At 37.1% G+C, this 22,417-nt stretch overlaps 1 protein-coding gene across 4 annotated transcripts in view; it reads right to left on the bottom strand.

Annotated features, from left to right (window-relative positions):
- The window catches only part of PHTF2 (putative homeodomain transcription factor 2), a gene marked incomplete at its 3' end in the record, with an annotated part of 131,609 nt that overhangs the window by 12,675 nt on the left and 96,517 nt on the right, over window positions 1-22,417 (bottom strand). For all 4 annotated transcript variants that reach the window (XM_081147181.1, XM_081147182.1, XM_081147180.1 and 1 more), the window contains 4 exons: window positions 11,161-11,379; window positions 3,650-3,778; window positions 1,950-2,222; window positions 1,596-1,727 (listed from right to left, as the gene is read on the bottom strand). In XM_081147181.1, the coding sequence (XP_081003307.1) occupies window positions 1,596-1,727; window positions 1,950-2,222; window positions 3,650-3,778; window positions 11,161-11,379 (753 nt within the window). The remainder of the gene's footprint in view (window positions 1-1,595; window positions 1,728-1,949; window positions 2,223-3,649; window positions 3,779-11,160; window positions 11,380-22,417) is intronic.

The following is a 22,417-nucleotide window of genomic DNA, read 5'->3' as shown; positions in this document are numbered from 1 at the left end:
GGAGGATAAGAAGGCACATGGCAATGTTCTTGGCAGAAGGAAGAGTACATGTAAGAACACAGAACAGGAAAGACCATAGTGCATTCAAAGAACAGAAGCAGTCTAGTGTGGCTGGAATGTAGGAAGAAAAGTGTTTAAATATTAGACAAGAAAGACAGGCTTTTGGCAAGAGCTGGGTCATGAAGGGCATCATAAGCCCTGTTAGATTTTGTTCTTTATCCTAAGAGCAATGAAGGTCCTCTAAAAAGTTTTAAGAATTATATGATCAAATCTACATTTAAAAAAGATCTCTGGTGGTAGACTGAAGGAAGTGTTAGAAGGAGGAAATCTGACTGCTGGAAGGCTAGTTAGAGGCAACTGCAGTAGCGCAAACTGGTTTCAATTAAGGTAGTGGAGATAGAAACAAATGTAAGTAAATGAATTCAATATATATTTTGGAAGCAAAGGGTGGAAACTGGTGATAAACTGGATGTTGGTAATGCAAGAGAAAGAAGTAAATTCCAAGGATAATTTATAGGTCTGCGGTTAAATGTCACTAAAGTTTAAGCTCATAAGAGTAGGGAATTTCATCTCATGGATAGTGGATGGCACATGGTTAGTATTAAATAAGTGTTTATTGAATAAAGTAATTCATGTACAAAAGAATGCAATACCTACGTAGGGTTGATAAAGGGAAATGTGGGGTGGCTTCTTGCTAAGTCATATTCATCCCTCCATACAACAGAAATGTCACAGTGAGAAAAAATAATCTACCCCAATTTGTAGCATTTCCCAATGGAGACTTAGTTGAATTTAACAAGTTAAATAAGCAGAATAATGAATATTTTAAATAGAAGGCTAGACAAATAGTGCAAAATTCTTTTCATTTCTTTCATTGTTACTTCAAAATAAAAAGTGTTAAAGATCTAGCTATGTTAGAGGATATTTGGTCTTTGGGTCAACTCTGTACATAATAAAATTCATTGCTACTCAATGCAATAAATAAATAATACTCAGAAGTGTTTTCCTAAAATTAATTCAGATATTTCCCATTTCTTCCTGAGTTGTGTTTTTTAAATCTACTTCCATAATTAGAAACGTTATTTTAAAAGATTAAAGAAAAGAACAGCATGAAAAGAATGGTTTAGAATTGCAAGCTAGTATTTTTAAATAGTAATAGGCCACTTCATTGAGGTGACTCTGATTACAAATTATTTTTGAGAAATTCTTTTCTAAGCAGTGGGCTCCCTCTGCTGGCTTGTGATAACCATTCTAGACAGAAACAAAATCTTTAATCTAGCTTTTGAATGAGTAGATGTTGGTGAGATTTATGAACAAAGATAAATTTAGAACAACCTAACCTCGAATCATCTACCTCAAATGCATTTAAGCCTTCTGGTGTTTTAGTAGAACCAGTTAAACATTTATTTTGAACCAGTTAAACATTTATTTTGGAGTTCTGCATATGGAGCATAAAGAACACGAAGTACGGCCACACAGCACTACGTGAGTACATACGTGAATACACATCTAGACATACCTACATATTGACAAAGAAAGGGGAACTCTGAGAGGGAGCCAGCACATTAAGAGTACTTTTATCACTAGCATTCTACCTTAAGATAGGACCGAAGAGAGAGCCACATTTTTATATTTTGTACTTTCTTCAACCTGAAATGAGGAACCTCAGATTTTCGAGCCCTCCTTGCCGATGTTAAATGTCCAAAGAGTTTTGCAAAAAGTAAGCGCTAAAAAAGATAAAGATAAGGATTAATTTTCAAGTAGATTACCATAGAAAAACAAAAATCAACAAAATATGGATTGTTATGATTTAGTTAAGTGCTACAAAACCAAAACAAGAAAAGAATTAGCAGCTCAGGGTGATTTAATGAAATGCTAAAATACTTCAGAAATACTTCGATTAGGGAAAGGATGAAGTGTTCTCTACTCAGAAGTCTGTTTATACTCACCTGTTTATAAGTTCTTTCTGCGACACAGAGCAAAAAAAAGAAAATCCACACAAGAGACACACGAACCACAAAACTTATAATAACCATACAAAGAACTATGACATCTTCATTAGAACCAAATGCAATCGCGGAAAGTTCTGAAGCCGAATGTGTTGTGAGTTGTTCCAAGTCTGTAGCTTGGGAGAGTCGGAAAACAAATGGAGTTAAACCCAGGATTAAAGAGATTGCATTTCCAAAAATCTGGTATCCTATTCCTGGTATATGGCTATTCACCTTTATAGAGAGAAAAGAAAAAAGAAAAAAAGACTTACACAAATTTCACCTACAGTAAAATGAACTATTAAGTAAAATTTTATTTATAGCAATATGAAATCAGTCTGTTAAAATATATTAATTTTAATACATGAATAATAATATTTAAATGTACTCAAAGTTTAAGAGCCTATTATGTGTAAAAAGTAAGCCATTATTTCTTCATTTTTCAAAAACAGTTCATTATCAGATCTCTAATTCACTAATAGATGCAAAACAGATGAACTATCTTGGTCTTACCGAGATCTTGAAAAAAATTCTATGTATCTCATTATTTCAAAAGTTAGAAATACTCACAAATACTGCAATATTAAAAAGAATGAGATCTCACATCTACTTAAATTTAGTTCATTAAAGAAAATGTCTAGAATTATACTTATTTATTTAATAAATTTATAATTTGTATTTTCTTCAAAGAGCTCAATATGGACGTCTCCATAAATTCTAAAACCATTATAGAAGAGAAAAAATGTTGGGGGGGGGAACAATTAAATAAGAGAAGGGAAAGAAGGTAGGGTTATTATTAAAAAGGAAACTAAAAATTAAATAATGGGAAAATATAAAAATGGTAGAACGAGGAGAAACCTTAAATATAATCTAACTAACTTTTATCATTCTACACATTATGTAAACAATCTGCTAGTTCACAGATAGTTAAGATGTAGAGCACCAACTAGAGACTCCTTGCCAATAGCTTTTCATTGCTCACACTGAGATATGAAAGAGGAAGTAGATCAATTTCTATACTGTTACTTTAATTCCTGTCCTACATAAAGTGTGTACAACAGTTCTAGCATAACAATGCACAAGAAATTTAGAACTGCAAGTTACATCATGACTAGCCATCCAGAGGAATCAGGTAAAAATTAAAAAGTAGCAATGATCTGATTAAAAAATGTAACGGAAACTGAAGTTAAAATCCACGGTATTTATACTCTGTTTCCAACTACTCAAGATGTTTACCTCTAGCCGCATTACTTCTATACATTTAACTAGGCAAGCAAGTATCAATACAAATTTTCTTGTTTGAATTTTTTAAAGTTCTGGGTACTAATAAACAAATGAGCCAGGAGGGATAAAGAAAAATAAATCTTCATCAAAACTTGTATATATCTAGCAGCTCCTCAACTTGATCCACTGAAAGCAAAAGAAAGAATAACATAAAAGAAGAAAATTTTAGATTGTATCTATTCTTGGTTGTAAGACTAAAAACAATAAAAGATGAGAGTGGTTTGCTGACAAATCACTGTTTAAATCAATGCGAAAGGCAAATACAAGTAACTTTTTTTCAGGTTGAAAAATGAGGTGAGTAGGTTATAAACATAACATTCCAGTAAGTATTTAATATATTAATAATCACTGTTTTATCCGTGAACTGAAAAACTCACTCTGTTCATTATCATTCCACTGATTTCAAGTACAGACATGTCTGCTTTCTTACAGTCATTGCCTTCCCATACTATAGCACTTATTTTTTCTAATCCCGGGTGGGAACTGTGGAGCCAGGGCAAATGACTCTATAAAAAAATAAATAGAAATTGGTGAATACGTTTATCTTATTTCCTAAATAAAACATACACATACACACACACACACAATTTTAACTACATTAAAAAACAGAAATAGGTGAATGCATTTATATTTTAGAAATAGAACATACCTGTGTGCTTAGTATCTATATTTATAAACACAGAATGTTAGTGACACTAAAATTCTATCTTAAAATTAGCATATACATTAAACAGATGGCATAAGATATTACAGTTATAAAAATGTATATGTTAAGAACTTCCTAAAACAGATATTAGGTGATATATTGTTCAAAACTACTCTAAAGTATGTCACCAAAAGCACTTAGCTGTCGATCTGTCTGTACAGCTAGTAATATACTAATGTTCAAAGACAAACAGATATCACATTGTTCATATTACTAACTGTCCAACTTATAATCATTCAATACAAAAAAATGACAGCTGAGATTTGAACCTCTTGAAAGACTAAATAGTGATACAATCTCATCCTGAAAGAGACTCTTCCTCACACACCTACCCTTAATACTTGACTTACTTTTCCTGATATTTTAATCTGGCACTATTCCAAAGGATCAATTTAAGTTTCTTTTCCTCAGAGCAAAAATTGTAAACTGAAGCACAAATAACTAGAATTACTTTCCCAAGTAATATAAAGTATTTCTTAATGTTTTAAGAAATAAAAAAAAAAGGTAAAAAGAAAAATTAAAAGCTTTAATGCAAAGAATCAGAGGGTAATGTTTGTTTTAGATCTATAATTAAAGGAATAAAATTTCAAAATAGGATAGTTGGGGGTTAATGATAGCAACAAAATTAATGAAACTAATTTTTATTTAGCAGATAGTGATAGGAGAAATAACACTGAGATTAGACCCAGAATGGGATGAATTTGTTGACATTATAGTACTTCTAACTTATTTTTATAACATATTTCATTAAAATAACTTCTAACAATGAACAGAATAATCTACTCTAGTTATAGTTATTATTTGGAGGACAAAATATGATTAAAATAGGATAAAGATATGCTTCTGTAAATTTAAGGAATATATTTCCCTCTAGGGGGAGTAAAGTGGCATTGATTCATTTTGATTAAAGGTATAAAACAGTATTTCAACAATACGTAAGAAAACATAAGGGAAATTATTATTATTCTGCCTCACACATTAATTTTATTTATGTAAAGCTATATATACCATGTTTACTATAAACAACATAAAAGCTGATGAATAATTACAAGCAAACCATAATGCCTGTAGTCATGCTATTGACAAAGCTTTTACATGTAGTTATTTGACTATCAAGAGGTTTCCTCTAAAAATTTATCTTTCCCAAATACATAGTATTTTAATATACATTAACCTTCATAATATATATTTTACTACTGGAGAACCTTAAGGGCTATGAGATACTGGTAATTAACCACTTTTCTCAAATGATGTTCCATAATTTATCTGCAAACAAAATATTCTTATTTGGGGTAGAAATAATTTGTACCAAAATATGTATCAAATTTTCCTTGGAAGCTTAATAATTATGAAACATAAACTAAAAAGCTAGGAACAAATGCAAGAAGCTGAATGGAAAGTGTTAAGCCTGAGAAGCAATAGATTGCAACCACTGACACTCAGGTGTGTGTTTTTTTTAAACTCTTAGTCTGTAATAGTGAATTAAAGGTTTTCCAATTACATGAAGCAAGGCCTATCAATACCAAGAAGGTCCATCTACAGAGAGAAATAGAAATCAAGAAGTTCTTCATTCTCCTTCCGAAAGTACTCATTTTGCTCGCCTACCTTCCCAGTTACTCTAACTAGATTTGTTATTATTTTCCTATTTCTAGAAAGCCAAAAGGCAAAAGAGAAGAGAGTTAATGAAAAAGCCCTATACCTGTGTATATGTTTGTCAAATGCATATATTCTAAAAAACAGTCTTGTTGAAACATGTACTGCCTAAATGTATGGAGAGCAGCATACATAAAACATCTTTTAAAAAAGGCTCAGGGAAAACACTGAAGCAAATAATTTCATTTTATAATTATATCACACAGATTCCTCTCTGTATACTTTTCAAACTAAAATCTGGAACTCCTTTAACGACTGCTTTTTATCCTCACTCTAGATCTTAACTGCTTTGCTTCTTGTTCATTCAAAATTGCCTGACAACCATAAAACTTAAACAGTGGCAGGTTTTATTTCAAATAAATTCACCATGACAACTGCTTTACTGGAGTTTCCACCTGTGGGAACTGTATCCATTAAAATCTGGCTTTCCCCACTAAAAGATGAATTTCACTTGAATATGGTTTTATATTTTATTATATATTCAGCTATGACTAGAGGAAGAAAATTTTCTCCTGTAGAAATGTTTCAGTTACTATTTACAAAGAAAATAGAACAAACAATGAAACAAAAACAGATTTGGTCATCCTGACAAGAATATGCTGATTCAAATGCTTAGTGTTTCTTTGTAAGGGATTTTTGAGTCTTAAAGTAGGCAGAAAAGGGTCCTCCAAACCTAATACAAGAAAGCAGCTGGCAGATTCTCATTAAAGGGAGCTAATTTCCATTACATGACTACTAGTAAAACTGAAAACCTGAGCCTATTTTTCAGAAGTCTGACAATAAGAAGTGTACGTAAAATCTAGTCTTTCATCCAAAGCAAAACCAATAGAAACCTAGAATACGATCAGATATGCAGAGTAGAACATTAAAAAATCTTTATCTTATCAAAAAAGGAGCAGAATGGTGTGAAAAATTTAGGACAAATTTATTCTGTATAGTATTTGTTAAAAACAATTTTTTAATCATTTAAGACAGGACTAATCAGCATGCTTTGAAAAATTTTTATTTCGTTTCATTCACTCAACTTATATTTATTAAACACCTACTATGTACCAGTTCTGTGTAATACAACAATGAGCAAAAGAACACATGGTCCCTGCTTCTATGCAGCTTATGGTACCCTCTGGGAAAACAGTTCACAGCCCAGCCGGGCGTGGCTCGGCGGTTGAGCGTTGACCTAGGATCCAGGCCATCGGGGTTCGATTCTATGTCAGGGCACATGCCCGGGTTGCGGGCTCAATCAATGACTCTCTCATCATTAATGTTTTTCTCTCTCTCCCCCTCTCCTTTCCTCTCTCTGAAATCAATAAAGATATACTTAGAAAAAAATAGTTCACAGGCATTTTCTTTTTTGAATGTTTTTGTTGTTTTTTATTGATTTCAGAGAGAGGAAGGGAGAGGGAGATAGGAACATCAATGATGAGAGAGAGAGGGTCATTGATCGGCTGCCTCCTACATGCCCCCCACTGGGGATCAAGACCAAAACCTGGGCATATACCCTGAAGGGAATCAAATCATGACCTCCTGGTTCACAGGTCAACGGTCAACTGCTGAGCCACACCAGCCAGGTATCACAGGCATTTTTATTTTTTTTTTTACTTTGCACAGTGCCTGGCATATAGCAAATGCTTATTAAATGTTTGCTATTATGATTACAACTATATTCCAACTATGTGGAATGAACAACTATAAATTCATGGTTTAGATTCTAGCTAGACCTTTACCAATGTGACTGTGACTTTTTAAATTGGCTTGAATACATGCACACACATACTCTCTCTCCACTATCTCCATTTAGCACAAATGATTATTTCAAGCCTTTATCACCATCCACAAGTCCCCCACCCTATCATCTCACTTCTTATTGTTAATAGACCCCCTAACCTCCTGCACTCACAGAATAGATATCATCAGGCAGTAACTCTCTCATCATCTTAGTGTTTCAGGCACTCTTCCTCTTCCACCTCCTCCTATTTCAACAGAAGATGTATTCCTCTTCCTATGGAAGAGGTATTTAAGCTTCCTAACTAGGTTTTCCTTCAAGAATCCTAAGAAACATCATTCAACTTTTTCTCCTGTACCTCTTCAATTTCCCCACTGATTTTCTCCTATGCACAGATGTGCTTAAATATTTCCTATCTTTGGGAGGGGGTGGGGACCCAAACTCTCTTTCCTCACCTAATCAGTACTTCATTTTTTCCAAACTTTCTCAGCCATGCTTCTTAAACCTCATTCCTCATTCTCAGTCCTCAATCCCTGTAGCAAAGCTTCTGTCCCCTGACACTTTCCTGTAGCCAATACCAAAACTAATGAATATATTTTAAAGTGAAACATTTCAATAAGAAAATAATAACACTCAGTTTTATCATATTTTAACTTTCTCCCTTATTTGCTGCAGATATTTTAATTTTAAAAATATTACAAGCAAAATTGAAACTCACTTTGTACAACATTTCCTTCTTATATTTCCCAGATTTATTATCCTAAATTTGGTGTTTACTAATCCCTTGCATGTTTTTATACTCTTACTGCATATGCTTTTATCCATAAACAATATATAATATAACCTGCATGTTTTAAAACTTTATATAAATGGCGTATTGTATGTATAGTTCTGGAACTTGATTTTTTCATTCAAAATTATATTCACAAGATTTGTTCCCTTTGATATATGAAGCTGAGTTCATTCAATTTCACTGCTGTATATTGTTATATCATATGCCATGGTTTATACTACTGTTGACTATTACATTATTTTTAATTTTTCACTATCATGCACAATGCAATACCATACAGATATAAAATATTTTTATATGTCTTCTTTGTGTCCAGCTTCTAAAGTTTCCTTAGAGATGAAAGAGTCTCAGAGTATGCAGAACTTCAATTTTACTCTATAATGACAAACTGCTCTCCAAAGTAGTTGTACACATTTATATTAACATCAGCATTGAATAAGAGTTCTTTCTTCACATTCTTGCCAATGTTGAAATTTATCAGATTAAAAAAATTTAGACAACCTGATCAATATGAAATTATACCTCATTGTTCTAATTTACATTTCCCTGATTACTAACAAGGCTGACTTGACCATTTTTACTTATTATATATTAGTCATCTAGGTGAGTTGCCTGTTCACATCCTTTGTCCATTTTTCTACTGAGTCACTTGTCTTTTACTTTATTCACATGTTGAAGTTCTTTGTGTGCTCTGTACAGTAATACTTTGAGTTATCATGTTGGAAGTATCTTCTAGCCTGTGACTTGTCTTTTAACAATATTTATGGCTTAATTTGTACCCAAAGTTTTACATTTTAAGATATTCAAATTCGCCAATTCTCTATTTTTTGTTTTTTTAGAGAGAGGAGGTGGGGGAAAAAACATCAATATGAGAAACACCAATCAGTTGCCTCCCATAAGGGCCCTGAACTGGGATCAAACCTACAACGTAGGTAGGTACCCTGACAGGCAATCAAACCCATAACCCTTTGGTGTAGGAGATGATGCTCCAACGAACCGAGTCACACCGGCCAGAGAAATCCCCCGATTTAGATGTTTGCTTTTAGATGTTTGCTTGTGCTTTTTCTATCTTGTTTAAAAAATTCTTCTCATACCTGAAGAAGCAAAGATTTTTCTCCTATACTTTCCTTCTAAGTACTTTTAAGTTTTGCTACTTCACATTTAAGAATGATGTGGAATACAGTTTTATGTATGAATAATCATTTGACCCACAACCATATACTAAATAATCCATCCCTTTCCCAGTGATTTGTAATACCACTTATGCCATATAGTAGGGATCCATATAAGCACATGTCTATTTCTGGGTTTTCTATTCTGACTCATTGGTCTGTTTGTTTATACACTGTCTCAGTTGGTTTCGGGTTGCTATAATAAAATACCATAGACTGGATGGTTTAGAAATAGAAATCTTATTTCTCACAGTTCTGGAGGATACAAAGTCCAAAGATCAAAGTGCCAACAGATTCAGTGTCTGGTGAGACCCCACTTTCTGGTTTAGAGACTGCCCTCTTTTTCCTGTAACCTCACATGGGGAAAGAGGCAACATAGCTCTTTGGGGCCTCTTTTATAAGGGCACTAATCCTATTCATGAGGGCTCTACCCTCATGGTCTAATTACCTCCCAGGTGCCCCACCTCCAAATAGGATCATATTGGGGATTAGGTTTCAACACATATATTTTGGTGGGGACACAAACATTCAGTCTATAGTATAAGTCTATATCATACATCTTAATTACTATACTTTAAAATACATTTTTATATCCAGTATGGAGAGTCCCCTGTAGCTCTTCAAAATTGTTTCTGCTATTGACATTTTGTTCTTTAATGTGAACTTTATATCTCTCTAAGTCCAACTGAAAACAGAGAGATAAACATACTGGTAGAATTTTCATAGAAAAAGTAGTGATAATGAGTATCTCTTGTCTTTAATAAAAATGCTCCTAAAATTTCAACATTAAATATATAGGTTTTTAGAAGATTGTTTGATAGCTACCTTTTATCAGATTAAGGAAGTTCCCTTCTATCTCTAGTTTTCTAAGTTTACTTGTTGGTTTTATTGTTAGGATTTCATGAGGACTTGGATAATAGAGAGAAGTAAGGAAGAGTTGACCACCGGGTTTCTGGACAAGTGAGTAGATGGATAGAGATGTCATTCACCAAGATTCTGAGTGCCATAAGAAAAACAAATTTATGAGGAAAGATGGTATGTTTGGTTAAATCTGATGTAATGGTGAAACATTCAAATGAAGATGTCCCATAGACCTGTGTTACCCACATAGACCTGTGTTACGTCCTACTCACATGTGGCTACTGAGCACATGAAATGTGCTTAGTCCAAATTAGATGTGCTATAAGTGTTCACAATAGATTTTGAAGACATTCGGTATAAAAAAATAAAAAATATTTAATTAATATTTTTCACATTAGTTATATGTTGAAGTGATATTTTGAATATACTGGGTTAAATAAAAGATACTAAAATTAATTTCAACTTTAAATTAATTTAAAGGCTACCAGAAAATTTTAAATTACACATGTGACTCATATTTCTATTGGTAGCACTACTATAGGCATTTGGAGATACAATCTGATATTCACGAAATATAGATTTGTGAAGTGAAGGCCACAGGTATAGATAAATCTGACATGAAGTATGTTGAGTGAGTAAAAGACTACTGCATCTAAAACACAATTTGACTTAACCAAACTCCATTTACCAACTTCTCAGAACATATGTTTGCAAGGTTAGAGACACAACCATAATATAAATACTGAGATTCTATGTTCCAATGAAGTCATCACAGCTCACATTAAAAAAATTTAAAAATTACCAGAATATTATTTTAATTGAATGTAAGCTCTTTTTTCAATCTCTGTAAAATTTGTACATACATTCAAAGGAGAAAAAAACCTGTAGAAACCACCAGTGGCTTAAATTATCTACTAATAGAAATTAAAATCAACCTGGAGAATAAAGGGAAAAATAGCCCATGAAAACTGTAAACCAACCTGGTGAAAAGGGTCATCTCTATATTCTTTTTTCACACATGGATTAATCTGAGGATTTTCCACATCTGTCTCACTGGTACAAGATGATCGGCATTCTGCACAATGTAACAAGTCTTCCCATAATATATCTTCTGTTTCAGATTCTGGCCTTGTGCTCTCAGAATCCTGTCTGGAACTTGAACAGCGAGAGCTGCAACTAGTACCCGATTTAGGGGCATCCTGAAATCAAGATATTCTTTGACATTAATACAATTTATGTACCGTTTTCAATTCAAAGGATTCTATTAGAACCATATATGGCTACTTTTTCCTAAAATAACATACACACTGTCAAATGACAGCGAAATAGGTAGCAAACCATTAAAAATACATACTAGTTTTTAAGGTGTAACAAAATTTCCTCATATCAAAATTTATTTCCAGTTTCAGCTCAAGTGTTATTTTGCATGCAAAGATTGTGCCTTCTTTCTCTTAAAATTTATACAAAGCTCAGAATTCAGGCAGGCAAAGACTAGCCTAAAGTGGGTGGATTGCATAGTAACCCACATTAATTGATGTGTTTAATGGTGTTTTCTTACTTAGTCTATTTTAGCAACAATATATTTCATTTATCTACTGTCTTTGTTTCTCAAACGGCAAGTTCAATAAATTGACAAAATTAACAGATTATGTATATTATAAAGTGCCAATTCATATGTTTGAGATAATCTATGATATGAAAGTAGAAAAATAAAAGACAGAAATTAAATAATTTTAATCAATTTACTTTTTTCATTGGAGTTTTTAATGTACAAAATAGATAGTTTTCAGTAAAATTTTAATTTCATGAATTCAAAATAACTTTTAAAGAATGATAAAAGTATCAAAGATGGCAGCAGACTGAGTGGAAGCTACACTGATACTCTCCCGGGACCAAACTGGGATTACAACTAAAATATAGAAAAAACATCCTGAATAATCAACTGCAACTGAATATGAGCTGGACAGCACCCTCATAACCAAGGAGGAAAGGTGGAGATGGTGCGAGAGGGCTGGTTGGGCTCCCACAGGCAACAGCTAACGGTCCAGAGGGATATCTCAGCTGTGGGGGGTTCCCACTAAAGACTATAGGGTCTAAACTCCAGGCTGGGCTTCTTAGCCAAGAGCACCAGAACTGAGAAAGGTGCCCACATAACACCTGGCTGTGAAAAGCAGCCAGGTTTCTGTCTGCCAGGGAGAGGCTGCTGGAAATGCACGCACCATCTTGAGGCGGCAGTGCATAAAGTTTTGCGTGCAGCCACTCACCTTGGGCTCCAGTAGAGGGAGGGCAGAGTGGACTGGAGCTGTGTTAGGAGAATCTACGGTTGTGGGCTCTGGAGATAGAGTTCAGAGGGCACCCCTATGGATTTCTGTGCCAAGTCATTCCCTCAGATTGCACAGGACATCTTTCTCAGACAGACATTTTGCTTCTTTTGCCTGGTGGGGAAGCAACTGCCTTACCCTGCAGTAAAACCTCTTGCCCCACTCTAAGAGTTTCTACAGCCTGAGGCTCCTTAAGAGACTGATAACAATCAGCCATCCCATCCTGTGGAGTTTCTATAGCCTGAGGCTCATTAAGAGAATCAGATTAATCAACCTGCAGGCAGAGGCAGACCTCAGAGTGCTTTGAATTTTTGCCTGATCTGCTTCTGGACCCCGGCCTTGGAAAAGCAGACTTTGGTGTGCATCTTGGTCCTGTCCAACCGCATCCTGCCCCAGTAGAGAAGACCTCAAGCCAAGGGCTGTTGATAGCTCCAAACAGGGTACTCAAGGCCAGTCAGCATAGCATCTGACATTGGCCTGCATCAGAGAACATCCAAAAGACTGAGTCCTAGCAGATCTACCTAATACACAGAAACAAACCCAAACAGGCAGCCAAAATGGGAGGGCCAAAAACAAGCCCCTAATGAAAGAACAAGAGATGTCTTCAGAAAAAGAGTTAAATGAAATAGAGATAAGCAATCTATCAGATAAAGAGTTCAAAATACTGATTATAGGATGCTCAACACCATGAAAAGATATGGACACTACGAAGGAAATTAAGAATGACAGCAAAAATAAAGAATACATTGGAAGGAATAAACAGCAGATTAGAGGAAGCTGAGGATCAGATCAGCGAATTAGAAGACAGGGTAGAAAAAATCACTCAATCAGAGATCCAAAAAGAAAAAACAATTAAAAAACAGGAGGGCAGTCTAAGGAGCTGTGGGACAACATGAAATGTAACAATATTCGCATTATAGGAATGCCTGAAGGGGATGAAAGTAAGCAAGAGTGAGAGAACATGTTTAAAGAAAAATGGCACAAAACTTCCCTAACCTGGGGGAGGAAAAAGTCACACAAATTCAGGAGGCACAGAGAGTCCCAAACAAGAAGAATCCAAAGAGGCCCATGCCCAACACCATAATTAAAATGCCAAAAATTCAAGACAAAGAATCTTAAAGGAAGCTAGAGAAAAGCAATCTGTTACCTACAAAGGAGGTACCATAAACCTGTCAGCTGACTTCTCAACAGAAAATCTATAGGCCAGAAGGGAATGGCATGAAGTATTCAAGGTAATGCAAAACAAGGATCTGAAACCAAGACTACTCTATCCAGCAAGACTATCATTCAAGGTAGACGGTGAAATAAAGAGCTTCCCAGACAAAAAAAAAAAAGGCTAAAGAAGTTTATCACCACCAAACCAGCATTGCAGGAAATGTTAAAGGAACTGCTGTAATTAGAAGTAGAAATATATATGTACAGAGAGAGAGACATAGGCATAAAGAATTAAAATGGCAATACATAAGTACATGTCAATAATAACCTTAAATGTAAATGGATTAAAGGCCCCAACAAAAAGACATAGAGTGGCTGACTGAATAAGAAAACATGAACCAAATATATGTTGTCTATAAAAGACCCACCTCAGAACAAAAGACACACAGGGAGAGAGTGAAAAGATCAAAAAAAATTCCATGCAAATGGAAACAAAAAAAGTTCGGGTAGCAATACTCACATCTGACAAAACAGACTTCAAAATGAAGAGCATATGAGAGACAAGAAAGGTCATTACATTATACTAAAGGGATCAATCCAACACGAAGATATAACCCTGGTAAACATATCTGCTCCCAATATAGGAGCATATAAATTTGTAAAAACACTTCTAGAGGACTTTAAGGGAGAAATAGACAGCAATACAGTTATAGTAGGGGACTTTCACACCTCACTAACTTCACTGGATAGGTCTTCCAGACAAAAAATCAAAAAGGAGGTTGGAGGAAGATGGCGCCCTGTGAGAAGCAGCAGCGCCCCCGCTCCAGCCACGGACTTGATTTCCTCTAAAATCCTATGTAACCAGCTTGAAAAAAAACAGAGAAACATACCTGAGTGGACGAAGTGTGAGTGGGGAGCACTGAGGAACCATCACGGAGTCCGGTAAGAGAGGGGGCCCTTGGAAGGGGGAGTCCCCCCGAAGCCTGTGCTGGGCTCCGAGCCTGAAGGCTTGGAGGCTGCAAAGCTCCACAGACAACATTCAAAAGCAGGGATCCCACACCCGGAGCAGAGAGAGGAAGGAGCGCCCCGCGCACAGGGCAGGGGGACCCAGGGGAGTGGTGAGTCCGGGAGGAGACAGCGCCTTCCTAGGAAACAAAGCCTCTAGTGGCGGCTGCGACCGGCGTCTGGTGCTTGGGGTGCTGACCATAGGGAAGGCTGTCCCAAGGCCTGTGGCACCCAAGTAGTGAGGGACCAGAGGACTGCGCTGAGCACCCGCATACGGGGACCCTCTGCCTCCCTGTGAGGCACTGTGTTGAGCCCCAGAAAGCGCTGAATCTGCGTGGCATGGGGGAGGGGAGGAGCCCTCCCACCCTGAGCTCCCGGTGCTGGGAGGCTGAGTTCTGCAACCAGCCCTGAGGGTGTCCTCCCGCCCTGAGCTCCTGGGTGCCAAGAGGCTGGGATCTGTGACCGGCCCTGAGGGGCCCCCTGGTGGCCTGTGAAGCCGCTCCACCTTTGCTCAGACCAGCGGTGTGGAGAGCTGCGTGGAGCTGACTTTGGGTCCCCTCCGGCTGGGTGCCTTGGAGCAAGGGCGGCGGGACCTTGCAGGGCGGACTCTCCGCCTGTGTGTTGCTTTGTGCCTTTGCGAGTTTGATTGCGGAACTGGTTCCCACCTTCTCGGCGTGCACTGCACAGACTGACCAGCGGAGGCTGCCATTGGGGTCTGCACAGTAGATGGTCTGAGGGGCGGGACTGGTGCGACCAGCCAACCAGAGCTGAGCAGGGAGGGGCGGAACCCGCAGGCCTCTCCTGCAGCAGGGAGCACCGTGCCCAACAGGAAAGGGGCAGGTCCCGCGCACTGAGGCCCCAGACACACCGGCAGGGCACAGTCCTGAGGGGGAAGGGAGAGCACCTCATAGGAGGGCTCTGCAAGAATAAGACTCTCGGGGACTGTCATTTGGGAACTGGAGGAAACACTGAAAACCCCTGCTGGGGGCTGGGCAGGCAAAGGGCCCACCAGAATGTGTTCTGAATCGAACCCACTGGGCCCTGGCTGCTGAAACAGCCCATACTGAAAAGGCAACAGGCTGAAATCAATCTGAAGTTGCAGCAGGACAGAGCCTGGGGAACTAGAATCAGAGGACAGGGTAGGGACTAAAGAGCTGGCGGTGGAGCAGAGACTAACTCCCGCAGAGTGAGCGCCTGACAGCGACACCTCTAACGGGAGTGATACCCCAGGCTACACTAGCCACCCTGTACCCTAAAGACTCTACAGAAGACTCTGGAGCAAGGCCAGACAACTACAAGGTTGCAAAATAGCTGAAAAGAGGAGGTGGCCCACTGAGAATCTCAGATCAACCATCTACGTAAGGACACCAGAGCCAAACCTAGACGGCTCCTCACATTGGGTGATACACAAGTACCTCCCAGGAGAACTGAAATCACAAAAAACAGCGACCCTCAGACAACATAAGTTGCCCAGAGGAAATGCACCTGATTGACTACCTTTTTCTCTGCTATTTTTTTGTCTGGTTTGGTTTTGGGGTTTTTTGGTTTGGGGGATTTTTTTGTTTGTTTTTTGTTTGTGGGTTTATTTTTTATTTTTTCCTTAGGAAGAAGAGAAAGGGGAGAAAATTTGTTTTTTCTTCTTTTTAAAATTTTATAAAAATCTTTTTTCTTTAATTTTTTTTAAACATTTTTTAACTAATTTTTTTCTTTCTTTTTTTTTTTTTATAAAATAATTTTGTCTTGCTCAGCTGGTTTTTGGTTTTGTTTTCGTTATTTGCTTTGTTTTGTTTTATTCTTGCTTCCACTATCAAGACTTTCTTGATATCCCTGCTTAACAACTGGGACTTTATCATTATAACCAAGTTTACTGCTTTCCTCTATAGTTTCCCCCAAATCTCTTACCAGACTCCCTGCCTGCCTGGGCTTTATCTCTCTCTCTCCTCTCAATCCATTGGCATAACGTTTTTCTTCTTTTTCTTCTTTCTTTTCCTACTTTTCTTTCTTCTTTCATTTTGCCCCCTTCTGTTTTCCTGTCCAATTGCTAGTTTCTCTTATTCTCTTTACTGTATTTTTGTTTTCTCATTTTCAACTATTATCCTATTCCTATTCTCTCCCTTAATTTTGTGCTGGCCCTTCTTTCAGAATCTTTTCTCTGCTTCTGTTATCCCCCAGTAGCTTCTCTATTTTTTACATTTTAGTTTATTATTATTTTCTAAATTTTCACCAGTATTAACAACAATATATACCTCTGGGCTCGACTGGACCCACAAGACAAAATTCCACCCCACAAGACTGGGACACAGCAAATATATCTAATATATAGATATAAGCACTAAGACCTACCAAAATGGGGAGACAAAGAAACAACCCCCAAATTAAAGAAAAGGAAACATCGCCAGAAAAAGACGTTGATGAGATGGAGTTGAGCAAGTTATCAGAAACGGAGTTCAGAGTATTGATAATGAAGATGTTCAAGGAACTTAAGAAGAACTATAGATGATAAGATCGAGAACCTTAGTGAAAACATGAAAAAAGAGATACATACCATAAATACAACTCAGACAGAGATAAAGAATGCTGTATCTGATATCAAGAATGCACTGGAAGGAATTAAAAGCAGGCTCAATGAAGCAGAGGATAGAATAAGTGACTTAGAAGACAAAGTAGAGAAAATCACACAATCAGAGCAGCAAAAAGAAAAAACACTTAAAAAGCATGAGGACAGTCTAAGGGAATTTTGGGACAACATGAAGCAAAACAACATTTGCATTATAGGAATGCCAGAGGGGGAGGAAAGAGAGCAAGGGATAGAGAACTTGGTGGAAGGAATAATTATAGAAAACTTCCCTAGGCTGGTGAAGGAGAAAGCCACACAAGTTCAGGAAGCACAGAGGGTTCCAAACAGGAGGGACCCAAAAAGACCCACTCCGAGACACATAATTAAAATGGCAAATGTCAAGGACAAAGAGAAAATATTAAGGGCTGCAAGAGAGAGACAAGCAGTGACCTACAAGGGAACCCCCATAAGGCTGACAGTTGATTTCTCAAAAGAAACTCTTCAGGCCAGAAGGGAGTGGCATGAAGTTCTCCAAGTAATGAAAAGCAAGAACATGCAACCAAGATTGCTTTATCCAGCAAGGCTATCATTTAAATTTGAAGGTGAAATAAAAAGCTTCCCAGACAAAAAAAGGCTAAAAGAGTTCAGTACCACCAAACCAGCACTGCAAGAAATGCTAAAAGGACTGCTTTAAGAAAAAGGAATAAGTGAGAGAAAGGTACATCAGCATAAAGGGGAAAAATGGTATTAAATAAGTTGATATCAACAGTAACCTTAAATGTAAATGGAATAAATGGGCCAATCAAAAGACAAAGGGTAGCTGAATGGATAAGAAAACAGGACCCAAATATATACTGTCTACAAGAGACCCACCTGAGAGCAAAAGACTCACACAGGCTAAAAGTGAAGGGGTGGAGTAAAATATTCCATGCAAATGGAAAGGAAAAGAAAGCTGGAGTAGCAATTCTTATTTCTGACAAAACAGACTTCAAAATAAAGACCATAACGAGAGACAAAGATGGTCACTACATACTAAAGGGATCAATCCAACAGGAGGAAATAACCCTTATGAACATTTATGCACCCAATACAGGAGCACCTAAATATATAAAAAGTCTCTTGGGGGACTTCAAAGGGGAGATTGACAGCAACACAATCATAGTGGGGGACTTTAACACCCCACTGTCAGCATTGGACAGATCATCAAGACAAAAAATCAACAGGAAAACGCAGACCTTAAATGAATCACTAGACCTAATGGATTTAATTGACATTTATAGAACATTTCACCCCAAAGCAGCAGAATTCACATTCTTCTCAAGTGCACATGGAACATTCTCAAAAACATACCACATGTTAGGGTACAAGGCAAGTCTCTATAAATATAAGAAGACTGAAATCATATCAAGCATCTTCTCGGATCACAGTGCCATGAAACTAGAAATCAAACACTATAAAAAAACTCAAAAATATTCAATCACATGGAGGCTAAATAGCATGTTATTAAACAATGAATGGGTTACCAAGGAGATCAAGGAAGAAATCAAACAGTTCATGGAAAGTAACGAAAATGAACAGACAACAACCCCAAACCTATGGGACACAGCGAAAGCATTCTTGAGAGGAAAATTCATATCATTCAAGAAAAGCCCCGAGGAAGTAGAAGGAAGGAAATAATAAAAATCAGAGCAGAGATTAATGACACAGAGACTAAAGAAACAATACAAAAAAATCAATGAAACCAAGAGCTGGTTCTTTGAAAAGGTAAATAAGATTGATGCACCTTTAGCCAGACTCACTAAGAAACAAACAGAGAGGACCCAAATAAATAAAATCAGAAATGCAAAAGGCGATATAACAACCGATCCAACAGAAATACACAGGATTGTAAGAAAATATTATGAGCAACTGTAGGCCAACAAATTGGACAACATAGGGGAAATGGACAAATTCCTAGAAGCATACAACCTTCCAAAGCTGAATCAAGAAGAGGCAGAAAACCTGAATAGGACGATAACAACTAATGAAATTGAAGCAGTAATCAAAAAACTCCCAGCAAACAAAAGTCCTGGACCAGATAGATTTACAGGCAAGTTTTACCAAACAGTCAAAGAAGAATTAACACCTATTTTATTCAAACTATTCCAGAAAATTCAAGAGGAGGGAAAACTCCCAAATTCTTTTTAAGAGGCCAGCATCACCCTAATCCCAAAACCAGATAAAGATACTACAAAGAAAGAAAATTACAGGCCAATATCCCTGATGAACATAGATGCTAAAATCCTCACTAAAATACTAGCAAACCGGATCCAGCAATACATTAAAAAGATCATACATCATGACCAAGTGGGGTTTATTCCGGGGATGCAAGGCTGGTACAACATGCGCAAATCAATAAATGTGATACATACATCACATAAACAAAATGAAGGACAAAAGTCATATGATCATATCAATAGACGCAGAAAAAGCATTCGACAAAATCCAGCACCCATTTCTGAAAAAAACTCTCAGCAAAGTGGGAATAGAGGGATCATACCTCAACATAATAAAGGCCATATACGACAGACCTACAGCCAACATCATACTCAATGGGCAAAAACTAAAACCATTTCCATTAAAAACAGGAACAAGACAGGGATGTCCACTTTCACCACTCTTATTCAACATAGTACTGGAAGTCCTCGCCATAGCCATCAGACAGGAAGAAAACATAAAAGGTATCCAAATTGGAAAGGAGGAAGTAAAACTGTCATTATTTGCAGATGACATGATACTGTACATAGAAAACCCTCAAGACTCCATAAAAGTACTACTAGATTTGATAAATGAATTTGGCAAGGTAGCTGGATACAAAATCAACATCCGGAAATCAATGGCATTCTTATACACCAACAATGAACTTTCAGAGAGAGAAACTAAAAAAGCAATACCATTTACCATTGCAACTAAAAAAATAAGATACCTAGGCATAAACTTAACCAAGGATGTAAAAGACCTGTACTCAGAAAACTACGTGACACTGAAAAAAGAAATAGAGGAAGATTTAAACAAGTGGAAGAAGATACCATGCTCATGGATTGGAAGAATTAATATCATTAAAATGTCTGTACTACCCAAAGCAATTTATAAATTTAATGCAATTCCTATGAAAATACCAACAGCATATTTCTCAGACCTAGAACAAACATTTCGAAAATTTGTATGGCACCAAAAAAGACCCCGAATAGCTGCAGCCATCTTGAGAAAAAAGAACGGAGTGGGAGGGATCACATTACCAGACTTCAAACTATATTACAAAGCCACTGTAATCAAAACGGCCTGGTATTGGTACAACAACAGGCATACAGATCAATGGAACAGTACAGAGACCCCAGAAATAGACCCTCGCCATTATGGTCAGTAAATATTCGACAAAGGAGGCAAGAGTAACCAATGGAGTAAGGACAGTCTCTTCAATAAGTGGTGCTGGGAAAATTGGACAGATACATGCAAAAGAATGAAACTAGACCACGAACTTTCACCATACACAAAAATAAACTCAAAATGGATAAAAGACTTAAATGTAAGTCACAAAACCATAAAAATCCTGGAAGAAAACATAGTAAAGTCACAGACATCCCACATAGTGGACTTTTCACTGATACATCTCCCAGGGCAAGAGAAACAAAGGAAAAAATAAACATATGGGACTACATCAAACTAAAAAGCTTCTGCACAGCAAAAGAAAACAGCCTCAAAATACAAAGGAACCCCACAGTCTGGGAAAACATATTTGCCAAAGATGAATCTGATAAGGGGCTAATTTCCAAAGTGTACAAAGAACTCATAGCACTCAGCAAGAGGAAGACAAACAACCCAATTAAGAAATGGGCAAAGGACTTAAATAGACACTTCTCCAAAGAGGACATACGGATGGCCAAGAGACACATGAGAAAATGCTTGACGTCGCTAATCATCAGAGAGTTCCAAATTAAAACCACAATGAGATATCACTTCACACCTGTCAGAATGGCCGCCATCAACAAATCAACAAACAACATGTGCTGGCAAGGGTGTGGAGACAGGGGAACCCTAGTACACTGCTGGTGGGAATGCAGACTGGTGCAGCCACTATGGAAAACGGTATGGAGGTTCCTCACAAAATTAAAAATGGAGCTGCCGTTTGACCCAGTGATTCCACTCCTAGGAATGTATCCTACGAATCCTGAAACATTCATCAGAAAGGATATTTGTACCCCGATGTTCATAGCAGCACAGTTTACAATAGCTAAGATCTGGAAACAGCCCAAGTGCCCATCAGTAGATGAGTGGATAAAAAAGCTGTGGGACATTTACACCATGGAATACTACGCAGCTGTAAAGAAGAAGAAACTCGTACCCTTTGGGACAGTATGGATGGACCTGGAGAATATTATGCTAAGTGAAATAAGCCAGGCAGCGAAAGACAAGTATCACATGATCTCACTTATACGTGGAATCTAAAGAACTTAATAAACTGATGAACAGAACAGATTCAATGACATGGAAGCATAGATGAGACTGATGAATGTCAGAGGGATGAAGGAGGGTGGGTGGGTGGAGGGGGAGAGAGTAACCAAAGAATTTATATGCATATATGCACAACCCAAGGACACGGACAATGGTGGGGAGAGGGACTGGGGAGGGGAAAGGAACGGGGTGGAATGGGTCATTGGGGAGAAAAAGGGACATCTGTAATATTTTAAACAATAATAAAATTTAAAAAAAAAAAGTAAAAAAAAAAAAATCAACAAGGAAACAGTGACCCTAAATGACACACTAGATCAGATGGATTTAATTAACATTTACAGAACATTCCACCCCAAAGCTGCTGAATATACATTCTTCTCAAGTGCACATGGGACATTCTCAAAGACAGACCACCTGCTAGGACACAAAGCAAGTCTCTACAAGTTCAAGAAGAGTGAAATCATATCAAGCACCTTCTCAGACCACAATGGCTTAAAATTATAAATCAACTACAATAGAAAAACAAAAAGACATGGAGGCTAAATAGCATATTTTTAAACAACGAATGGGTTACCAAAGAGATCAAGGAAGAAATCAAAAACTTCCTAGAAACAAATGAAAATGAACACACAACTCCAAATCTATGGGACACAATGAAAGCAGTCTTGAGAGGGAAGTTCATAGCACTATAAGCCTACTTCAAAAAAC

The sequence above is a fragment of the Miniopterus schreibersii genome (genome assembly GCF_964146895.1).
Source record: "Miniopterus schreibersii genome assembly, chromosome: 9".
NCBI classification, from domain to species: domain Eukaryota; kingdom Metazoa; phylum Chordata; class Mammalia; order Chiroptera; family Miniopteridae; genus Miniopterus; species Miniopterus schreibersii.
Note: the sequence above shows the minus strand (reverse complement) of the source record. Positions and strands in the feature narration are given on the sequence as shown.